General features: G+C 37.3%; 1 protein-coding gene across 3 annotated transcripts in view; it reads right to left on the reverse strand.

The window, feature by feature from the left end:
* ZZZ3 (zinc finger ZZ-type containing 3) overlaps window positions 1–24,814 on the reverse strand; it is a 60,278-nt gene continuing 35,464 nt past the window's right edge. For 2 of the 3 annotated variants that reach the window (XM_054072540.1, XM_054072541.1), the window contains exons 4-13: window positions 15,500–15,638; window positions 13,938–14,085; window positions 13,737–13,855; window positions 12,679–12,750; window positions 12,397–12,498; window positions 10,979–11,074; window positions 7,224–7,376; window positions 3,757–3,891; window positions 914–1,014; window positions 1–553 (exon numbers count right to left, since the gene is read on the reverse strand). In XM_054072540.1, coding sequence (XP_053928515.1) covers window positions 409–553; window positions 914–1,014; window positions 3,757–3,891; window positions 7,224–7,376; window positions 10,979–11,074; window positions 12,397–12,498; window positions 12,679–12,750; window positions 13,737–13,855; window positions 13,938–14,085; window positions 15,500–15,638 — 1,210 coding nt within the window. In that variant the 3' untranslated portion in view covers window positions 1–408. The remainder of the gene's footprint in view (window positions 554–913; window positions 1,015–3,756; window positions 3,892–7,223; window positions 7,377–10,978; window positions 11,075–12,396; window positions 12,499–12,678; window positions 12,751–13,736; window positions 13,856–13,937; window positions 14,086–15,499; window positions 15,639–24,814) is intronic. The other variant, XM_054072542.1, reaches the window with a different exon arrangement.

Below are 24,814 nucleotides of genomic sequence, written 5' to 3' on the forward strand. Positions count from 1 at the left end.
ATGTTTTTATATAAATACTTCATCTCCTCTGGATCTCGTTATAACCAAGCTCTTCAAAGCCTTTGGAATTTACTCTATCTTTAATGTGTGCTCTCATTTCTGGCTCCCCCTTTTGTATGTTTTGCTGTTGTGTTTAGACTCACCACCTAAAAATGACTAATGTGGTGAAAGAAAAGTCTCCCAGTGAAACCTTCCGCACACTAGGAATGTTCGGCTGCTGTTCAGTGATCTAGAACCATGACAGCTCAAAGCTGTAGTTTGACAAGTACACCCAGGAAGCTGTCATGCTGTGAGCGACATTTCAGGGAAAGCAGAGTCTTTCCAAAATGTGCACAGAATTAACAATGGTGCCATTGTTATTTTTCAAAGAGGATAGTAAAGCCCAAGATGGTAGATCTGCTTCCCATGTCATCTATTTGCTGGAAAGTAGTTTGGGTCAAGATAATTGTAAGTGGTGCCCTGGGACATGCAGTAGTCTCTGTCTAAAAATGTCTCTGCTCTGTAAATAGGTTCTAACTGATGATCTTCCTTATGAATCTCTGTTTCATGCAGACTGCAAGGGAAAGAGAAAGATAACAGTTTAAAAGTCAAATATTAACTTTCAGAAACAGTGATCACATTAACAGATTCGTACCAATTTTGGCACAATTAATTCATAAAGTGCACCTGCCCCCCACTGTTTAACGGTACCAAACCCATCTGCCCACTGCATTAAGAAATAAAAACCAGTACAACCAGAACATGCTTACGAAGTATATCTCCTACAAATATATGCTGAAGTATCTTTCACTTCACCCAAACTCAGGAGATGTGTCCTATGCTGGCACAAAGACTGCCAGCATACACAGCAATGAAGCCACACAGAGATATCTGAGTTAATTACAAATACCAAGTAGAAGTGTGTGCTGCTCACCAGTCAGAACAAGAATCACAGAAATCCAAGGACATTTCCTGAGGGCAGTCTTGGCAGTGCCACCGAACACCCTGGATAGGTTCGATTCCGCAGTTATCACACTGTGAAGCAGATGAAAAAGCACTGAACAAACGGCAGCTGTACTCATCGAGGTCAGTGACAGCACACATCGACCCACCACGCAGAAAGGCAGGTACAGAGGTTGACTACTCCAAGCCCTCACAGCTGAATTCTTCTCATCACAGACCATAATGGATGAAGGGATAAAGACCGTAGGAGAGGCCCTCCAAAGGCTCAGTCTTTCTCTCGCTCTGCTTCCCACTCCCCAAATGCTCCTTTTTAACATTATCCTCCTGCTCAACATAAGCAGACCTAATCCTGCCTGCAGTCAGGGCTTATCCTCACACAGCTCTAGGAACTGGTGCAACACAGCACACGAAGCTGATGTTTCCATAACTTAAGTCCAACCGTGTGAGATGCCTCAGCATAGATTCACTTCCCACAGCAGGAGAAAGCAGCGAGCTGAGATCAGTAAAGCCTGCCAGGAGGCTCATGATGGGCTGCAGACCAGGACACGACAAGTCAGACCGATGCACTTTCAAACTCAGGAAATACAATAACGCATTACAGGTGGGGCTGGGAAGGAAGCAGGACAACATGTTCAGGGAAGGGAACACAGGTCTAAAACTAAAGCTGAGCAAGACGATGAGAATGAATCCCCTGAGAAGAATCAGAGACAACTCAACAGCAGCAAAGTGAAAGAGGAGGAAACAAATCACAGAATGCCAGGTTGGAAGGGACCTCAGGGATCATGGTCCAGCCTTTTAGGTAATATACAGTTTAAATGACATGGCCCAGAACCCTGGCAAGCTGAGCCTTAAAAGTGTCCAGTGGAGAGGGATCCACCACTTTCCTGTGGAGATTATTCCATACAAAACACAAACGAAACATCAAGACTGGATGAAAAATACCTGATGGTAGACAAGAGGGGCAGAAATGCAAAGGTATTTGATAAAAGAAAGGAGCTCTGGAAAATGGGACTTGGAGGCAAGGAGAACTTTGCAGAAATCTAAACTTTGAGGAGTGCTGCAGAGACAGGACTGAAAAGCAAAAAGAAATGTGGGAAACAAGCCTGTGCTCCCATAGCTTATCCTCTTTTAGAACCTGAAGTTCTCTCACAGCATCTGTGAAGCCCACTTGCACAGCAGCTCGTTCCTGGCCATAACTAACCCGCTCAGGGTTACAAACTCCTCATGGATTTGGCACAGCTGTCTCCCTTCCTTCCACAGATGGCTGCCAGAGTTTGAGAGCCCATAATGAGGACGGACTAAGCAAACCAAGCGAGCTGTTCTCTGAAAAATATCACGTTTGGTACAATGCTAGATATTTAGAAAGGAAAAAAAAAAAAAAAATTGGTTCCAGCTATCTCAATTTGAGAACCAAGATAGTGGAAACCCTTGACCTTCATTTCTGTGCTCCTGATTCCCTCTCTTTCCCCTGTAGAACAGAAATAATACCACGTCTTCCGCTTCGTAGGGGAAAAAAAAAGTATTTGCAAAGTGCTCTGACATTATAGCAATGAAAGCCATAAAAAGCCCACGAGGGATTCAATAATTCAATATTCAGAGTGAAGTTTGAGTAATGTGTAGTAAATGAGGCTGAAGGCCACGCAGAACTCAAAGTGTTCTGAATGACTGCTTATTAGGTGAGCTCCATCCTGCCTGTGCGCTGGGGAGGCAGCACTCCCGAGGGAAAACAGTGTATAATCATGTAATTTCCTAGCTTACTGTGATGCATAATAAAATCAAATTCAGATTGTAAAGAAACTTTCAAACTTCAAATGCTCGAAAACTTGACACTGCGTAGTGCCAAGTTACTTTCCAGAGTAATTTTATGTAAAAAAAGCAATTGGTTTGTTTCCTAGAAGTCTGGTCCGCCTGATGAAAGATTGGATTTTTGAGGGAAGAAAATACTAACTTTAAATAAATAAACAAACACCAAACCACCAAAAAACTCCCACACACTACATGGTCAATAAAGAGCAGCTTGGAGGTATAACAACACGATTAAGTTTCTCCATGTCAACTAATGATGCTGTCTCAATTTTTCAGTCATTTTGAACTGAACTTTAAACTGAATATCCTTGCATTTTATTTAAATAGGTACTAGAAAATAAATCTGGCTGTGTGACACTAACAAGGTGAAAAAAATATTCTAATATAGCAATCAGTCACACAGAAAAACCTGTGCAAACCAGAAAATATCATCTAGAGAAAGCCTTTTCTTTCACGTCACCTGTTAGGGGTTGATATCGGGACAACACATTAGTTTAACTGTTTATGTTCTTAATTTCACGTAACCACTGTTTCATGGCCTTGCTTCAAGCTCTGCGAGTTATTACTTGATAGCAGTAGGAAGCTGCTACAAAAGAAAGAAAATCTTTCATCTATTGTTGTTTTCATTCAAACTCTTTGTCCCTTCTTCAGCCTCAGGTGGAGGCAAAATGACTCCAAATTCACAATCAGAAAATTATCATCAATGAATCATTGACAGAGCAGAGTGTAACATCAAACAGGATTCTATAATGATTTAACACAGCTCCAGAGCTGTATTTTCGTAACATAAATGCGGAATAGACAAGAGCCTCACTAATTTTTGTACAGTATCAGTATTCAGTAAAACCTGAGCTATAAGAAAGAGCAAATTACTTGTGTTGGTTTTATTAAAGATGATAAGGGAAAACAGACACAGTGAACAAGAACTAAGAAACCAAAGTTGCCTTTTTAGGAAACCCAAAGAGCGTTATCTTTGAAAGGTAACAGAAGAACATCTCTTTAACTCACCTTAAATCCCACATGCTGCACAAACCCACTTTCTGCATGCATCTGCTGGAGTTTCTGTTTCTTCAGTTTTTTAAACTCTAACAGTTGTTTGTATTCAGGTAACTCCCGGTACGTTATTGGAATACTTTCTTCATCCTGTTCATAGATAAAAGAGAAACATTCTTTATTTAGGAATATAATAACTAGTAAGACATACATTCTATAAATCACTACATATGACTGATCATCTTTGAGAAAATGCTGGCGATATATTCTAATGAAGAAACACACCAGGAACTTAGAACAAAAACAGCATGTACAGCTAACTCACATTTTATTTTGTATTATTTATACTTATTATTTGCATTAAAGGAAAAAAACCATTATCCTACAAATAAGTTTCTTCCAATGAAAAGCTTAGCTGTGTTAGAAAGAAGAGCAGAGCCTAACTTTACTTCCTAGAGTTTTTTTTTTTTTCTCATCTTAGAAGCCTAACTGCAATTTGCATGTAATCCACTTGCCCATACATCGTGGGCAAAATAGCAGCTCCAGCAGAAGACTGAGGTTCTGCTGAAAACAAAGCTGGTTTATTTTAGTTTAAAATACTTGGCAACAGATATTACACTTGAGAACTGAAATTTCAGGCCAGTTTTATCAAGTTAATTGCTCTTTCTCTTTACTATGCTGTGGAATGGCATGGAATCACACTGTTCTAAGGATAGTTATGATTGCTGTTCTGAAGCACTCTGAAAGCTGTGAAAATGTTAAAATCAAATGATACCAAAATATTTTTATGTTTGAAGAATTTTTGCACAACCTCAGATTTTCAAGAGACCCAGAAATCAAGAGAGTATCATGCTTTTTTATTTGAAGACAGTCAACCATAACAGTATTAACTTTTCACCTTTACCAGTACGAAAAAAAAGTACTAAGAAGCATCATTCCATGACTGGAAGAGTAGAAGTTTCAGAGTTATCCAACTGTTCATCCATTTACTTTGTGCTGCCTCCTAACAGCTTAAAAGAATCGCTATTTTCCCTAAATGATGAAAAAGTTTTGTCTCCTTACAGGATGGTGCATTCAACTTTTCCAGAGCTCTCTCTTCTTAAAGAAAAACACCATTTCTGGTTTTTCTCATCCAATTTTCTTCAATAAAGGTTGAGGACCTCTATGTTATGAGAAGACAGAAACTCTCACTTCAATTCAGATGCCTGTTTCAAGATGGCATTTTAATGGTAGCAGCTGTACATGGTAGATGTCAGCTGTTTGCAAAGATGACAAGCCTTCATTGATGTAGTGCAGTTTTCAGATCCTGCACTGATAGGAACATTCAGCTAAGGAAAACATCTACAAGATAGTAATGAAAAGTCTCCTAATGTAGCCTACACACGCAATTTCAATTTCTTTTTACAAATCCATGAAAATTAAAGAATCCGTATTAGTAAGTTTATTAAAAGAAGTGAGGGTTTGCTCTTTAATGTCAAATTTCTAAAAGCCTTACTGGTTATTTAACTGCAATTACAAACCCATATAACGTACTAGACTGCAAATGTTCAGAAAATCAAGGTGAAATGATATGATTCAATCGTGTGGTGATAAGCTACATTCTCCTGATGCGAAATAGGGATCCATTTTCCAGTCAAATCTCAAAAGTTTTTCTGAGAAAAACTGTGTGGCAGGAAATAACTGTATAGTGATTAAACTGGGCTATAACTGCTCCCTGTGCGGACACTTCATTCTGGAATAGTAAGTAGCTGTATTCTAGAATAACGAGACTACTCACAAAATCATAACTAAAAAACAAAACCCCTCTGTTACAAAGAGACTGTCTTCACTTGGGAATAACTCATTTTTACTAAAACAATTTCTCAGGAATGGTTATGCCAGCCAAGCTGATTTGTAATGTCCAGGCAAAATTTTTTGTCTTTACGACAACCTGGTCCTTCCATTGTAAAGGTCAAAGAAAAACCCTTCCTATAATTTCCTTGCTACACTGACTCTCTTCACCATGCTGATGTATTTTTCTCCACGACAGTGACCGTCGCTAAGAGATCTGACTTTTAACATTAGAACAGAATTCTGTACATTCATCTTAAATATATTTCATGATCTCTTTTTTTCTTCCAAATTGCTTCTATTTTGCACTGATAATGGGGATCCTTTTGGTAACTGAGCTCACCTGTGTCTTTCTACATTACTGCAAGGCAGAAATATATCCATCTGGAAATGCTGCACTATTGAAGAAAGAAAAGATTAAGCCAAAATAAATAAAATTAAAAAAAAAAAAAAGGAAAAAAAAGAGTGGGCACAAATCCACCTTTATCTTTGCAAAAACATAAAGCAGCAACTATTCTATCTGGTGCCCATATTTATTAGATTTTGGACACTACAGCAAAACCAAGACGTTTTCAAAAATATTCAGAACAGTTAGAAAATACGTATTTAAAATCAACACAGAACAAAAGAATGCTTGCTCAAAAAGAGATCTACTGAGATAAATAAAAGTAATCTGTTCTCTCTTCTAATATGCACTTTTATCCAGACCTTTTAAGGTTCTTATTGGAACATAGAGAGTTATCGGATGAACCAGAAGACCATCAATGAGAAAATACAGAACGTGAGTAAAGATGGGATTTAAGACTGAATATCAGATAAGCAAATCTAATAATTTAAGTCATATCATGCAGTGCATGTAAAAAAAGTCAATGAAGTAAATGAATAGACCTATGCTCGGTGGCCTTAATATTTGTGTTATGTAAGAAGCTTTTCACACACGAGATGTCACTTGGCTCACAAAACACTAAATCTGACAAGTCAAGTTCTTCAGGCGAAGCACAGTAAAGCCACAGCGATTCACACCAGCAGAGAAACCTGCCCCGGATCCTCACGGTAGGATGTAGCCCCCCAATATGGAAGTGGGAAAGACCGGAGTTTTAAGTTCTTGTAGTACTACTGCCTGTGATAAATTAGGAAAGTGTGACACTACATTGGGTTAGGACATCTACTAGAATTTGCCTATAAAAAGCACATAAATCTGCTTGCTGATTGACAACTCCGTCTGTTAGTGCACACTTTGAAGCAGATTTTTATAAACACCCTAATTAACTCAGCCAAGAGCATTCACATTTTATCAGAACTCTGCATAACTTTCCTAAAACTCACCTTTAACCAGAATCACAATATATTTTACATGATTTTCAAACTCATCTCACATCAGGTTACTTTGTGAAAACATGCAACTAAAACTTTTCAAAGCTGTTCCAGGACAAACTTGTTTATTACTGCTTTTACATACTTCCTTTCTGATTTGGTCTAAATTTTCTGCAATTCGAGGCCTTTATATTAATCATGGCTCATAAATCTTACCACAATTTGACATTTACTTGATATTTATTTTATGGCAAAGATGTTTCATTGTCTTATTATTCATTAAACAAGGTTAAAATGACAATAAGCAAGACATTCTCTGACTGCTTTAAATGACATACCGATACTTCCTCTTCTGCTGCAGCATCCATATGGCTGTGAAAACTGGATCTGTCATCATCTTCATCCATATAAACTGGAGGTTCATGAGATGTCATGAAAGTTGAAGGTTTGAAAAGATGTTTATTTAAAGGATGCTGTCGTCTACTTGATGACTATGGTGAAAAAATGATATATTTTAAAAACATTCCTTGGCTATTATTTAAGGAATCCTCATTACTAAAACCTTTCCAAAAATTTGCTCTTTTGCACTAACAGTCTAACATCTTTCCAATTATTTTTACTTAGACCTCTATAGCAGAGCCTCATACAGCAAGAGTTTTTCTCCTCCATAACAAATGAAGTCAGACAAACAATGCAACACTTCTCTGGTAAGTACACAGGAAGAAAGAGCCCTTAACATAAAAGCTCAACGAGATAAGACTGGCAGCAATAGAAAACCAGAAAATACAGCTGTTACAATTTTCAAGACAACCAAAGTGCAAAGATATTAAAAGACTTCAAAGGTGTGAGTGGGAGACTAAACAAACTAACACAGGTTCAAGATCTGAGAGACCAGTCCATGCTCAACACTTATAATCAACTTGTTGTATTAATTTGTGCCTTAGAAAATCTAAGAGTTTTAAAGAATTGCTCTCTGAAGGTTTTCATTGCCACTGACTGGAAAAGAAACCTAAAAAAACGTTAGATAAGATAAATGACTCCATTAGTGTACCTCTAAAACCTTGCAACTTTAATGCTGCCTGAAGGTGCAGAACGCAAAGCAGTTTTAAAATAGATTACTTAACGGCACTCAGCCCCTATTACTTATTCCCCATGGGAGAATATTAAATATCAAAAAAAGAAGAATTTAGGACGAATGAAACTGACTCAACTTTTTATGCAGCTACTTTTCCAGACCAGCGTTTTGACATCTTAAATGTCAAATCTTTCATGCCTCAATTTAAAGAAAACAGTGTGAATCAAAAAGCAGAAGTATGAAAAGTAGGGTTTTTTAATAATCATAAGAGAAAACTGTCTTACACTGCGTCTACCTTCTGTCACACAGATAAAGCATGAGGAATATTTACAACAGTTAAGACTTTCTCTTTTTATGCAAGATGTTTATCCCTCAAGTTCCTATATCCGTTACAAACTGTAATACAATACAACCATTTATCTCTGAAGAGGGATTTAGCATTATTCTACAGTTGTGCACAGTTCCAAAGGGAACAAAAATTATCTCAGATGGAACGTAGCTATGCGGACAGAAGAACAACAAGGAATGGAGATGAGCTCCGTTCACTCTTAAGGACATTCTTAAGGAAAGAGATAAAAGTCTGTGCTAATGACTGGAAGCTGGCACCTCAGATCTGCAGGACTACAGCATATAAATAAAAATGAACATTTAGTCTAATAATGTACTATCCACTGTGTTGAATTTTTCCACTTTCTGCCTTATGATCACTGACTTCCTGTGTGTTGCTGCTTTTCTGGTTCCCTTTAAGATTTCAACCCTACAAATACACTTCGAATTAGGCAGTATTTCAGCTTGTTCTGACACAGTGATTTAAATTCTCTGTTAACAGCAAACAGATCTGTACTCAACACTAGATTTTGAAATCAAGGAAGGAAAACTGTGTCTACACTCAAACAGTAGCACTATTAGGCATGCAGTAATAGCCTAGGAATTTAACTAAGGGTTTGAATTCTCTTTTTAACATGATTCTTTTTCTGGTGAAAAATAAGCTAAAATACTACATAAAAGCAGACAGTTGAAAAACCATTTTTCCTGTGGGAAAAGCATGTTCTGGATTAATGTTAAAAGCAAGTGCACTAATGACATTATAGAAGCACTAAACTGAAAATGATAAGCCAGAACTGAAGAACAGAATGCTAGAGTCCTAAATCTCTGGTTCAGTTTTATTTCCATCAGTAGTAGATAATGGTCATACAGGAAAATAAATTGATGTATCCTGTTTAATTTCCTGTCTCACTTACCAGAAGATACATTAAATCATCTGAGAAGATAAAATAGTAACTTCAACAAGATGTTCAAGAACTGAACGGGCTTCTCACCTCCCTGGTTACCATTTAGAACAAGCATCCAGGGCAATACCCACAGAGAAATACAATGACCCTCATGTGAAGCATCCCTTTTGACACAAGTATTCACATTAATGTATCTATTGTTTTTATTCTCCCACAGATATGTGCTATAAGCACAGGCATCCAATTTTCATACCTCTATTATTGGTAATACAGCACATACTACAGTTCAGAGCATATGCGTGAACTCAGTATCAAAATAAAGACGAGCACAGCATAAGCACGACCCAGGCTTCCAATACTCCTCACAACTCTTTTCTGCCACACTGCATATCTCCACCGGACACTTGGGAATACCTACAGCCTGGTACAGTGCTGTCCATTTTGCTCTAAATAGACAGTGATATTAGCAGACTGAGCGCTCAATTCCCCCACGTGTGCTATTTGTTTCATTTTCTTCATCTGCTCTGTTTCTTACATGGGGAATAAATATAAAATGAAGATGCTACCTTAACACAACCAGGGCACAATGACCTTTCTCTTACAACCTGGTAATAAGGATGTGAACCATACTGTGAAAGCAGACGTAAGTTTTAGATTTGTTCCACACACGCGTTTAAGAAATATCTATGGGATGGCAGCGTTACCACTGCGGTATGAGAATGTTTAGAATCACTCTTGGTTACAGTGTGATTGCATGCAGAGCAGTGAGGTTAAAGAACTTCATGCTTCACTGTTCAAATTAGTGAAATATATGATTAAAATATGGTACTCCTTAAGCGTTCCCACTCTTTATCAAATGCAGCGACCTGCTGCCTGGCAGCACAGGTCATATTCTGTAATAAGCGTCTTTCCAAATAAAACTAAGAGGAAAGAAGACATATGACTAAGGTCCATTTAAAATGCTTCGGTCGCGTAAAGAACTCAAAGCATTACAGTTTTCAGAGCTAAATTCTCAAGTCCTTCCGAAATTCAACCTAAATCATGCTCAACTATATAATTAATTTAGAGTTCCAACAGATAAATCTCACCACAGTATTTAAGGTTCTATGGTTGCAGCTGGTTCTTCTGCCAGAAAGTGCTTTTCCAATAGACAAGGTGGCAGACAGTCAGGTCTGCACCTTCCCTGCCTTTGTCTATAGGGCAGAATAGTAGATTAAAATCCTGGTGAAAGTAGAGTGGCATCGGATGGATGAGAAACTGGAAAGCCTCCGAAACATGAAATTTCAGTCTTAACCCTATGCTTGTGCTAGTTCAGTATACTCAGCCATACATAATTTTTTACGGTTTTGTTAATTAGAGCATGACTGTACAATGCGAATTACAGGTCTCCTTATACTTTTCCAACAAGGTTCTCATTATCCTCTCTGGATCAATCACAGTAAACTTACAAATGAGGAAAAACTATCCCAAGACCAATCATTCAGTCCTGGTAGTTCAACACTGACTGCTGTGTTCTCTTTTCAGGCCCCTCATATATCCAAGATTATCCAATAGATACGTAATTAACAGATGTTGATGTGAAACTAGAATAACACCCAACTCACGCTATAACGCTAATGGCAGAAGGAAAAGATTACTTTATTACTTAAGAAATACAAGCAAGGTGGAATTAATTAGTAAGACAGCAATAATCAAGACTCAAATCTATCGAAAATATTAATGATTTAAACTCCATGCACAAAAACGCAAACAGAAATACAGAATTCCTGCTATATTATTGCCTCACCTTTTTGGAATATAAATATAAGTTTGGAGTTCTTCCTGGGACTGGAATACCAGCTTTAGTCAGTTTAATAAAATATTTTTGCACTCTACTGGCAACCTAGAAAAAAACAACATACGACAATTAAATGTCAATTGAAATGTAACGAGCCTTCACTTCAAAGTTTTGCCAGCATTGCTACATTGGTTCAGAATATAATCTTGTTTTCTACTTTGCAACTACTACTCTAACCACTACTAATATTGCAATGCTGCATTTGTAATATTTCCTGGCATTTCCAAGGCTCTCAGAGAAAAAAACTACCATTGTTTAAAAGTACACAGAAAATCTAGCAAAAATTGTGACAGAAATGAAAGAATTTCAGTAGTTTGTTACCTGCTGAAGCTAAACTTTCTCTTAACAATGATAGATATATTTTGCATATAGAAAGTATTTCTACATCTTATTTATGAAATAAGTAAGCATGTATTTTAATTTTTTTCAGGTATGGAGAAATACACCTACACGTATAGATTGATCAGAGATGAGGTAATCTTGTCTATTGAAATACTTAGTACTTTTACCTGAAAGCACACAACAGGAGAAATTAAAATACTATAAACACAGAACATCAGCAATTTTACATCTGGTCAAAATGGAGAAATTACATCATTTTAGGAGGTAAAAAAAAATATAAAAAATCACAAGTCAGATGCAAAAATACTTAGTACGTCCTGTTGTGGACCTAGTACAAAACTAATTCTTCTGCCTGTGAGTACTCACAGGTCTGCTCGTTTTCCAGTATCGCAGTGCAGGAAATCCAGCGCTCCACTGTAACTCAATCTGAGAACAGCTGGTGTCGCTATGCTTGCTATATAGAATTAAATTCATGCTGTCAAAATCTAATGAACAACCAGGGCTGGCTCCTTTGTCAGGGGCTTTGGGGCACTTTTAAGAATTCTATATTTGAGATCAAGAGTAAGAGTTGCATTGTTATTAGTGAAATGCAGGCCCTGCTGTTACACTTTTAAGAAAAAGTGATTAATGAAATGATAGTATATTTTATTTATTGCTATTCAAAAACAAAAGAAAAAGACATCTACAGATAAACCTTCTGTGAACCTCTATCAGCTGCTAGGATTCAGTGGCTGACATCACTAGTACAGCAGCACAAGCACTTAAACAGGGCCCAAGAAGTAAAACAATTTTTCTAGCAAAATAAGTTTTATTGCTTTAATTATGAACATCACAAAAAATAAACCTTCTTTTTTAATCCCTCCTTTTATAAATTGTATTTTCTTGACAGAAAAAAAGTCAAATCAGGAATCAATTACTTGAGCGTTAAAGAGAAACCCGGATACAATCTCTCATCAGAGCTTCCTAAAAACCTTATAAAAAGAGTCATGGAAAGGGACCACTTCTCGAAGTGTTCTACTTGTTACCTGCTTTGCTGTTCTGTTTCCCAGCTCATCAGCTATCTTCTGCCACCGCCGAGACTCTACTTCCTCAGGTGGATACTTCAAAAGCAATTGCTCAAGTTTTTTCTAAATCAACAGCGAAAAAAAATTAAATACCTCTTTCCTAGTCCAGCTATGAGTTATCAGAACAGAAGCATCTACATACACGTGACTCAGAACTTCTATGTGCTTTAAACATTATCACACAGTTTGCTTTTATTCTTACGTATGCTAACACAGCTACGAAATGGATAAATTGCCCATTACCTGTTCCTCTACAGTCCACAGCTGGTTAAAAGTTTCGGGTTTGGTCTCATCGCAAAGTCGCCCTCTTATCATCTGCTCAAATACAGGATATGAAATGGAATATGGGTTTAGAAAGAGCGCAGTTAGGATAAGCTGATTTTTCCTAGCTAAGTAAAATCAAAATTAAACCAAATAAAAGCATTAAGACTTTAGATAAATGCATTGAGAGTGACCCTGCAGAGAAGGAACTGTGGGACCTGGTAGATGAGAAACAGGACATGAGCTGGCAATGTGTGCTTGTAACCCAGAAAGCCAACTGTATCCTGGGCTTTTTCTTTCAAAAGAAATGTGGAAAGCAGGGCGAGAGAGGGGATTCTGCCCCTCTACTCTGCTCTGCTGAGACCACACCTGGAATAATGCGTTCAGATCTGCTGCCTTCAGCACAGAAAAGACCTTTCAGAGCAGGTCCAGAGGAGGCCACTGAAATAACCAAAGGCCTTGAGCACCTCCCATATGAAGACAGAGAGTTGGGGTTGTTCAGCTTGGAGAAGACTCCAGGGAGAACTTACTGCAGCCTTTCAATACTTAAAGGGAGTTTATAAGAAATATGGGGGGAAAAAAACTTGAAGTCTTTAGCAATAGGACAAGGGGTAATATTTTCAAACTAGAAGAAGTTTAGACTAGATGCTAGGAAGGAAATTTTATGCTGAGGGTGGTGAAACACTGGCACAGGTTGTCCAGAGAGGTGGTAGATGCCCATCCCTGGAAACATTCAAGGTCAGGATGGACGGGGCTCTGAGCAACCTGATTGAGTTGGAAGTGTCCCTGATCACTGAAGGGGGGTTGGACTGGAGGACCTTCACGGTCCCTTCCGACTCAAACCATTCTATAATTCTGATTAAAATTTGAAATAAAAAACAAAAATAGATTCTCTGATTTGAGTACATGAATGAAATGTCATCACCAACATTGACATTTGAAGTAACAGTCAAGATCATCCACATACCCGTAATTAAAACGGAAAAAAATTTAAAAATTACTATTTTGTAAAATTTTATCTTTCCTTTTGTAACAACTACCTGCGGACGACTGTTTGCAGAACCTTCTGGACCATCACTTAAAGGCAAGACAGAGTACGAAATAGACTCTCCATCCTTCTTAGGATCCAAAGGACTTTTTGGTCTTGCAGGTATACCTACTGTAAGCAACACAAAAAAAGAATAATTAAACCTCCACAATGGTCATTTCTTTCTTGAAATGTACGCTCACTTTCCTTTTACCTTTGTCAAAAATCAGCTTCACTCTCCTACTGTTACGTTTTCGGTTTTTGAATTCTCTCTCAAAGTTTCCAAGACTGGAGGTGTATTGGTCCCAGGCAATCTCAGGGAGCTGAACAACTCTCTGAGGATATGGAAGACCCATATCGACCTGAAAAAAGAAGGATGAAAAGTGAAAAGCAACATTTAATGCAATCGCTGTATATCAAAACAAAAAACTATGAATCCTGAGAACTTTTGAAAACCTGATACTGCTTTTAGCTAACAGATTTCAAAATCGGAATTTTTAAAGTGCCATGCAGCACAGTCTTCTAAAGGAGAAAGTATCTTTCAAGAATAATACACAACAGTGCATATAAAATATGCAGTGGCACGGTCAATGATGGCTTATGGAGCATAAAACTTTAAAGCATGTATTTCACGGTCGAAATCAGATGTTTCTGCCTTCAACATCCTATTACTGCCTACCTGTCTTTAATTCTGTTTAAACACACAGTTTGCCCAGGATATGTAACTTTCTTAACACAGGAAACTGTAAGATTCAGAGTTTTATCATCCGATAAACCTAAACCTGTCCCATCAAAGAAATCAATGTCTTACTTCATTCTCATTTTGCAGTCTTTTGTCTCGGACACAACTGTTGCCAAGCTCACCAATTTATTTAAAGGTCAACCTTACAAGTATCTTTTTGGAGATAAAAATACACCAGATACTTTCAACTATCATTACTATGTCCCCACACAATGACTACCAAATGCAACGCTATCACATCACGCATGCTATTAACTCAACACAAAATATAATGGAAAGACAACTACTGAAACCAATGGGCTTACATCAGACCTGTCTTTAAACCTAGGTTTCTACACACTTAGGAAAAGAGCACTATGAAATACCTACTTTATTCTTCACTGAAATACAACTTGTTGCTACCAGACCAGAAAGTCAAGCATGTTCATGGCTGATAGACATGGCAGCAAGAAAGTATTCATGCTTTAAATATTTTTTCAGTACCCCTGTTGCTATAATTTCTTTTGGAAACTTGAAAAGAAAATGTCTGCTTTTAAAAAATAATTCTCCTCCATCAAACAACATTCTATTATGTTATCCTGACCTCGGGTATGTTTTCTACCGTTCTTTCTGATTTTAGGCTAAGAACTACATTTCCTGCCTCTTAAAAAGCACCCTAACAAATTCATCCATAACACAATGTTTAATTTCTATAATGAGAAGTTATGAATTCTCAGTCTGACGCCTTACTATGAATTACTTCCAGTCACCTGCAGATTTCAAGTTGGCTTAAAATACCTACATTACAAGTAGAAATGTAAAGATTTCATACCTACACACCAAATAAGGAAAGAAAGCATAACTAATAAAATCACTGATGACCTATGTCTTAGATTTAATAAGAAAACAAAGGGCCATTTTTACTCAGCAGGTAAATGGTTTTAAACTCATGTTTACTCAAGTATACATAGAATTCTCTGATTTCTACAGACGATGAATTACTAGTTATTAAAAAAAAAATCCAAACAAGACTTAAGAAAAGCCCATTGAAATACCTTCTTCTGGAGTCTTTCCACAAATCCAATAGGATCTTTCAGTGCTTCTCTCTGGTGTTTGCCTAAACTTTCAAGGTCTTGAACTGCTTGAGTACGTTGAGCCTCGAGTACAGCAATCGTCTGTAACAGTCTCTGATAACTACAGAGACAAAGGAAAACATCTCACTAAATTTGTCTTAAAAAGTTACCCCCTCCATCTAAATTCTAGCCACGATTATCTACCAGTACCTACCAGATTTCATAGTTTCTCTGACACAGTTCATAGACAATTTTACTGAATTATATAAAAAATATATCAGATCTATTTTAAATAGTACACGAAATCATATAAACCCTCTTAAAAAAATAACCCGCTCAGTGATCTCCTTTAAATGTAAATCCTATCTTAGCCAAAACAATAACGTCCTGGGGAAAAACTGCTGATGTCTCAACAGCCATGACCCACAAGCTTTGGTTACAAAGTTAAAAAACCCACAAACCAAACTACCTAATTTCTCTTCCACTTCAAAATCAGCTTCCTTCTACCCCAATGCTAATGACTCCAGCACAGCATTTTAACATTTGGCTCAACCACCCACAGGGTGGACAGGAATGGCTTAGAAACTGCATCTAAACATTTCATGGTAGCCTCACCTTGGAGGGGAATACAAGAATCATTTATGAATAGAAACGTAACAATAAACCGAGGAATAAATAATTTGCAAAAGAAATATATACAAAAGAGATTACTCTAAGAACACAGAAGTTGAATGAAAATGTCAGCATTCCCTCAAACCTGCCGTCCCAGATTCACATACGATTTTGATTAATGCATACTTCCCAAACTGTTTTCTATAAAGCTAGCTCAGAGCCAGGAAACCATATAATATTGTAACACAGCCTTTCAAAAATAGCTAACTGCATTTAATACCTTTTATTAGCTTTAAAGTTACAGCTGTCCACTTCAGTTTCTGAATCATGTAGTTACCCACGGCCCCTGTTGTTGCAAATCATTATGCATCAACTTAACTTTTTTCATGGAAATGTTTTCTGACATTTAATATTACAACTGCAATTTAGTTCAGCACAGAATGCAACAGAACATATACTAAAATCAGGTAAGATTCACTACTACAGTAAATTTTCCTTCTATTCTCCTTTTGCTAAAACAAAGACAAGCCTAACACAATGAATTCCACATGTATTACAGAAAAGATTCAGGGGTTACTGAGCAAATGTTTTTCAATTGACTGCACTGGTAACTGAGTAGGGCTTTAAGTGGAGGGAAGTAAACAACCTCAAGGCAAAATACAGACTTCATTCCACAAAATATTTAAGTTCCTACCTGGATATTAAACTGCTGACTCCCCATGAAAAAGTGTAATTTTCTTTCCGCTCAAATGCAATGTTTGAAACATAAAACATAGCCCAACGTCCTGAAGTTTGAAACTAAAATACTGAGCTTGTTCAGAAACAGCAGGTTGCAAGTCTGTTATGAAATTATTATTATTTAAATTTGCCTGCACATATTCAGGCTTATACACAACTAAGACCCAAAATGCTTGTTAAACAGGCCATTAATATTGGAACAGTACAGGAACATTTTCACAACTGGAAAAGAGCTCCAGTTTCTTCTAAACAGAATAACTTTGCATAAAGCAAGAACGTTGAGGGGGCTCTTCTTGAACTGGTGAAAAGTGAACTTCAGAAATGACTTACAGAAGCAGCAATGGTACATCAACATCAGCCTGAGACAATATGCAGTTCAGACTGTCTCAAGTTTACAGGCATTGGCATATGTGGAAATAAGATCTTTACTTAGTTTTTGCAAACAGCATCAAGTTATTGCCTGGCTTTGCGCTGAGCAACCTCTGTCCATGCCCCCAGTGGACCAATAGCACTTCGTACACAGCAGCCTTGCACACTCCAGAGAAATGAAACACAAGTATGCTGCTAACATCATTAATGAAGATGCAGCTGTAACAACACAGAAGAGCTTAATGATATCTGGGAGATTATTTAACCTGGACAACAGAAAGCCTTTTTCTATCATCAGGCACCAAAACTTCTATACAAGATTGGAGTTTACTCGAGGCACGATAATAGAGGTTCAGTAGCGTGCACAAGAATTTCCATCTAAAATGACGTTGAATAAATACCTGCCTTTCTTTTCTTGAGCCATTTTTACCTCATTTATTCAAATTGTATTTAAGCGATTGCTTTCGCAAATGATGTTGAAAGAAAACAGTCAGTTCAATTTAAAACATTTACATACATAGAAGAAAAAAAAGCAACCAAATGTTGGTGATTGATATGAAGTCTTAACTTAAGGATGATTCACATGCGTAAAGTGGGGGAAGAAATCATCTTAATGAGGTGCCCTTAATTAATTAAGTTTGAATGGAAAGAGAAGACACTACGTTTGGAGAGAAATAACAAACCAAATAAGAATATTGACCTGCAATTACTTCCCTCATTAACTTTCATGTGACTTCACTGAAGACTTGAAGATAAATGGTTCAGAAATGATACCTCTGGTCTTCATGGAAATACATGAAGTATTACAAGACTGTAGGATAATTTAAAAAAAACATCCTGTGATGTTGATCTGTGGCTACACAGCACTATTATAATGAAAAAAATCAAGTGAGAAATAGGGGGTTTTGAGCAAACTGTTCAGACAAAAAGGCTTCCCAGTGGTTTTTTGTACCTCCTCTAAAGAAATGCATTAACTTGGAGCTATTCACTTTAACTCCCATATTCAGTTTGTATGAGTGAATATATTCTGAAGCCCAGGAGGAACACTGCAATTTTATCAAGTGAATATCAGCAGTATTGAAATGCATGAAAATGTACATTTTGGGGTCTTGCACTGCCAAGAAAAAAAATGAGAATACGAATGCTGAAATACATAGATTGCGCAGTCTACATTCAGGTACTTCAGATCTGCTGCAGAACTGCATTTTCTCCTAACCATTGCATGGCCTCTTAAATTCCAACATAACGTTTTAACTGACTGTACTTCAATATGTCTACATACATTCTTTTAACTTTTAGAGGACTACTGTTTTCACAGGCTTGTACAGGCTTTCAGCTCTCTGGCTCTACATGACTGTAGACAATCCAAGTATTTCTCTGAAAAAGCTAAATAACACCACATTCGTTGAGAACTTCTCCAAAGCCTCTGTCTGTTCTGGCTTCTTTAGTCTCAAAGAGTAATGTAATATTTCTGCTGCATTAAGCAAATGATACTGTGTGTAATTTCCAGAGCTACTTAAAACAAATATAAAAAGGTGGCTAAGAATTTTACTACCATTCTTCCAGGGTTCCTTGTAAGTAAGCACAACAATTATGATGGAAACTACCTCCTGCAGCTAAACTAATGTTCTCCGAAGCTGAAAATGCCTCGTGATGTTATTAAAGAGAAATCAATTAGAATCTTGCTCACTGGTCTCCTTCAGTGGAGCAACAGAAGAGTAATGATCTCTTAAGTTATCCAGTTACGTAACCTTCTCCAAAAGATCTGTGAGGAATCACCATGGAAAATTACCTCACACCCTCTGCCAAAACAAAACAAAACAAACTCAAAGAACTAAAAGTGCATATTTTGATTAAACTCACATTCAGCCAGATGACTATGCTGACTGAAGGTTTCATTTCCCTTCGAGAGAAGAACGCACTGTACTTTAAACCTTAAGCAATTGAGTGAAGGGAGAAAAAGATGCTACAAAATGAAGATTTTAACCTTTAGGCTACTAATTCAAAGTACTGGATGGAACAAAATAAACAAGTGAAGCTTTTCAGTTAAATTGCGGTAAATAAATGTGAAGCGTCAGTTTTGCCCTGTTGAACAGCATAAGGAGCAGACCAGAAGTGGCTGTTGGTAGCACTCCACTACATAAAGGCCAAGACTCCTCTAAAAACAAGCCTCCTACGAAGTCTTAATGCTCAAACATTTAAAAACACATAAGAAAATTTTCTGCCACTGGTTTTATCCATAAAAAGGAAGAATTTTCATCCAAGTGCCTTTATCCAAAGTAAACTTACACACAAACTTGAAATCTGCAAAAAGTGTCTCAAAACAGGGTTGTGCACTATTTATTGGACTTCCCCTGTACATTCCAATGTAATTATAATGCATTTTCTCACCTCTTAAGCTAGAGACTTGGAAACAGCAGTATAACTGCTACTGTCCCCTCAAATGAAAATAAGCAGAAGGTGGTCCTTGTCAGTCTGAAGTTGAATCTCTTTCAACCTTATCTAATCACCTCTGAAGAAATGATATAATAAAAATTCCACATTTACTTATATATGTATAAATTCACGCAACTTTGACACAAAGTTTCCCATATTATTCCAACTATCTTACACAGTTATACATTCATTACTTGCTTTTAGCACGAACCATATATGGATTTAGAACACTTGCACTGTTATCACAATGATAATTTTCCCCCTTATTTAAATGATGTCACTAAGGCAATTCTGTTCAGTATTGTTTAAAAAGCTGACTACACAGAAAACAGTTTTATAAAGCCAGCAGGTGACAAAGGTGACATGTATTAACAACAGAAATCTGCAGCAAGCACTTATTTGTAATTTCTAAATAAAATCAGCAGAGTTCCCTGTAAGTTATTATCTGGATGCTCACATAAATTACTTGAAATAAAAACGGTTACTTTGCCAGCTATACTTGCCTTACAGCAATCATTTAGTACTTTGCAAAGATGTGTGCTTCAATGCCCAATTAAAAAGTGACTTATCCTCTCAACTAATAAAATGTTGCGCAGCTGATGGTCATCACTTTCCACTCCCCAAACTAGCTGCATTTCTACAGTTCTTTAGTTCACAATATGATAAAAAAGTATAGTAACACCACCAGTTTGAGGGATTTGAAGGTAAAAAAGTGTGTACCCTCAGTTAAATTTAATATTAGAAATCATGATTATTTCTTGTGTAGGCAGGATGTTTTAAGTGAAGTAGCATATACTTCTCATAACGAACCACGGCTAAAATTGTAGGAAAAAAAAAACCTGCTTCACAGCAAGCTTGGGTTTGTATTTCCAAGAGCTGCGACAGAATTGGTGCCAATCAGTAATCATGAGGATTTGAACAATTCTTTGTTTTATTGCCATCTACTGGCACTTTAGTGAAGTACAAACTAAACTCTGCTCCACTAAAGTCATATACCACTCTGGATTTTGGTCTACTAATAACAATTCAGAAAAAAAATCCTTTATTTGGTGCTAATCTAAGAAAGAACGGGATATTAAACACATTATAAGACTGCAAATCACTGAAGGAAAAGGGAAATATTAACTGCACTTAGAATTTCCAAATTAACCCAAGATTGGCTTCCTGGATAAATCTTTAAATCAGATTAAACACTGTCTTTTAATTTCAAAGAAGTAAGTGTTTTGTTTTCTTTGGGGTCTTTTTTAGTTTGTTTCAGTTCAGAAATATCAGATAATGCTCCCAGCTTTTAGACTCCGACAGAAATCTTTGCCACTGCCATAATACAGTAATTCTGACACTGTAGTTTCTTGGAAATTATTCTGGTGTGCAGCTGAGACTTTAGAAAATCTGTTCATGCCTTAGGAAAGAGCGCTGGGGTGCAATGCGAGACTTGTAGAACACACATGACAGCAAGGAGGAAGCAGGGGAGATGAATGAAGAATGCCCCTTATTTGATCTTCCTTCAGGAACAGAAAAGAGCTTAAGGGCATAATCAATAAGGACATATATCAACTCCTGTCAGGACTTCTAAAAGCACCTTGGCCTGAAGAAAGCAGCATATGGTAGGTTTTTCCTTACTTAATGTTTAAATACTATGGCCAAGGTCATAGTCATACTTGCAAGCCATACTTGCAAGGTCATACTTGCAGCCAGTTCTTCAACTCATTATCAAACTGTTTTCCACTCTAGCTTAACCTCTTTACACATATGGTCATTTACTGTATTTTCTCTATATATAGTTAATATTTGTGCTTCATACCTTTTAAAAGACTTCTGAGATAAGTAAATAATTAAACTGCATCCCCATTTTATACGTGGAACAACTGAAGTCTACATTAAGTGGCTTTTCCAAGTCTCATGTGTCAGTAATAGAAGAGAAACCACTATTTCTGAATGCCAGCCTTGGGCTATAACACACACATATTTATAATAAAGCAGAACTAAGCCAAAAAGCACATTTTTTTAAAAGACATTCAAAACCAAACTAATAGAACCCTAAATCAAACCAAAAAACCCAACTGCAGTCTTTCACCTGGATGCAAAAAAAACATTTTCCACCCTAATTTCACCTTCCAACTAACTTTCACAGATCCAGACTTTGTATTTCAAGCATCTGAACAGTATTTAATGGTTATGAACTTGTGATGTCCCTTTCCTTCTTAAAACTCTTAACTCTGCCCCAGAAAGAAAACGCCGATTCAAGTATAGTCTTCACTCTTGTAAAGGGCTGTCCATCACCCTCAGCACGATTCAATTCTGGATGTATGAAGTACCTTCAAATACCCACACTGATAGCAATGTTTCAGAATTTTTAGTAGCAATGAGATCTCTGTCTAAATCAAACTTGTTTCAGTTTTGTCAACGTGAATGGTTAAAACATCATCCACCAGTCCTCCTCTAGAAAACACGCTATAATACAGCCTTTTGATCTTCCTTTTAACAGCACTTTCTAAATTATTTGCCTGCGGGACAATGACATTTAGTAGGGAAGAAGATATAGGTCTGGAGTGACACAAGGTTTGGAGTGACACAAGAAAATGGCAGTAGAATTGTTTTCTTCACAAGGGGCACAGAAAGAAAGACTGACAGCACATCCACAACTCTTTCTCCTCCATCTCCAATAAAAATAGTCCCAATTCCTTTCGTGAGAGAAAATAACACACAGATTCCTCCAGTACCTCCACTCATATATTCTTCTCTAAAGAGATGTTGGGGAAAGCAACCATTCAGAAGAGGCTTTCTACCAGAAACAAAACAGGAGCAACTCATGGTACCACGAACTGACCCAATTGTAGAGAAATCCTCTGAACTAACAAATCAGAGGACACTGACACCACTGCTGACTGAACTCAAACTCACTCTCGTTTATGCAGGTTTTCACTAAAACCCAAGGAAGAACTCCCTGATTAATCAGGTACATTCTTGCCACAGGAACAAATTAACATATTCCTTGAGTATTCCGTTACAGAAATACCTGAAGAGTGTAACTGCATTAGAACATGATACACTATCATGAGAAGCTGAATGTACTAACAGCAATACAAAGAATTATTCACTCGGTCTTTTTTTGGCTAAATAGGGGGAATAAAAATTAGAAATAAGGAAGAAAACTAGTTAAAAATGTATTAGTACACACTACAATAATAAACTAGACACAGCTGGTCCTTGACTTAGGAAGCACAGAACTTTCAAAGGCTGTTGGACAGAACAGCGGCATATCTTCACCTTGCACTACACAGAACAAAATAAAGATAAGCAATAATGAAAACCTAAAAAATCAGCTGACTATTCCTACCAAGAACAAAATTTAAAGGAAACCAAAGGGTAGGCTCTTTTCTCCTCTCAAAGCAGTACATAAGGATTTTCTAGTAAGTACTAGAAACACTTATCGTGATTGGAACTTATTGCTGAGAATGAAACAAGCGATATTGTGTGCAGCTCATACAACTCCTTTTTACAAGATACCGCCAGTCAGTTTTATAGTTCATTAAGCAGATGCTGATGAAACTTCACATCAGACCACAATAAATACTTAGGACTGGTAATGGAGTTATTTCTAGTGAGCTTAACACTGAAGAGTAAAGACATCCACATGGTCACAGCATGCACCAGTCACTACATTGTTTTTGTGGTGGCATCACTATGCTTCCTAGTGCTACAGTGAAATAATTGTACATCCCTACCAAGCAGGCAGTTATGGTAATAGAATTTGTTCCTTGTCCCACCAGACATACTTCACAGTGGTAAAACTGGCACAACCACACTGACCACTTTTGCTTTTGTTAAGTGTCCCATGTGTTCGTAGTCAAAACCACAGCCAGAGCCTTACACTCCACACAGCTGTGCTGGGGGAGTATTTCTACCCCGTCTTTTCTTGGCTTTCTCCCCCTTTTTTTAAAGTCAGGACCATGAAATCTCCATGGCATTTCGTAATTTTTCCAACTGATATTTCCTACACCTCAAAACCATTTTTATTAACTTAAATTTTCCATTTTAGACGAATTTACTAATGAGGATCCTGAGAAACAGCACACATTTCCAAATGAACAGGTGGGAAAATAGGTTTCTGCCTTTTTTGGTATTAAAACACTAAGTTCGTCTTTTTTTTTTTTTTTTTTTAATAATTCCTGCATTCCCCCCCCCCCCCATTTTTGATCCATGTTGATCAAGGAAGTTGGAAAGACAAACTGATTCCTGTACATTCTCTAAAAGCCAGCAATTTGGAAAGGGGAAGAGATTATAACTCCTGCCTCCATGAGAGAAGGACAAGCAGAATTCAACTGTTGTTCTTCCCAGTCTACGGCCAATGCATCAGCACACACCTACGCCCACACCACCAAGCCAGCCAGCAGGGAAGCAGCTCTGTGACGGGGAGCTCATACTCTGTCTTCCAGGACAGGATGCTGCAAAGAGGACTCATGGAGGTGAGAGCACAGACAGAAAAAGCAAAGCAGGAGAGAAGAGAATTCAAAGAACAAAGGACTCGTATCCAAAAGAAATGAAGCTTGGCTTTCCACAGGATGCCTTACTTAAGATGAGGGCTGCACCGTGTTTGATAGTGCTGTTCACCAGGGTTGCGCTGCAGTTGACAGCAAGAAAACTACACTCAGAGAAAGAAAACTGAGTTTGACAAATGTAGTTGACATGTGATGGCTCCTAGAGTAAGTCTGTTACCAGAGAGAGAAAAGCAGACACAACACATGCGGCAGACATTGTCTCTTGCAAAACCACAACTCTATTACTTAAGTGTTCACTGAGTAGTTTATGTAATTATAAAACATGACTCCACGATTACATAAACTACTCTTAACTAAACCTTAATTTTCTGTCCTGCAAATATTTTGTCCCCCTTGTAACTTTCCCATTGCTAAGTATTTTTAAATAGAAATGAACTTCCAAAACACAATAAAAACACTGTCAGTAAAAAATTGTCAAAATACTTAAAATATTAAGCTGGTGTAAAATGTAACGGGGATTTCATATATACGGTTGTGTCTCTGTTACACTGTCACAACACATTTTAATAACACAATTATCTGTAATACCAAATTGCAGTTGACGAGAAACTCTTATCAGAAGTTTTTAATTGATTTGTTATAT

Source organism: Cuculus canorus, chromosome 8, assembly GCF_017976375.1.
Source record: "Cuculus canorus isolate bCucCan1 chromosome 8, bCucCan1.pri, whole genome shotgun sequence".
Taxonomy (NCBI): Eukaryota; Metazoa; Chordata; class Aves; order Cuculiformes; family Cuculidae; genus Cuculus; species Cuculus canorus.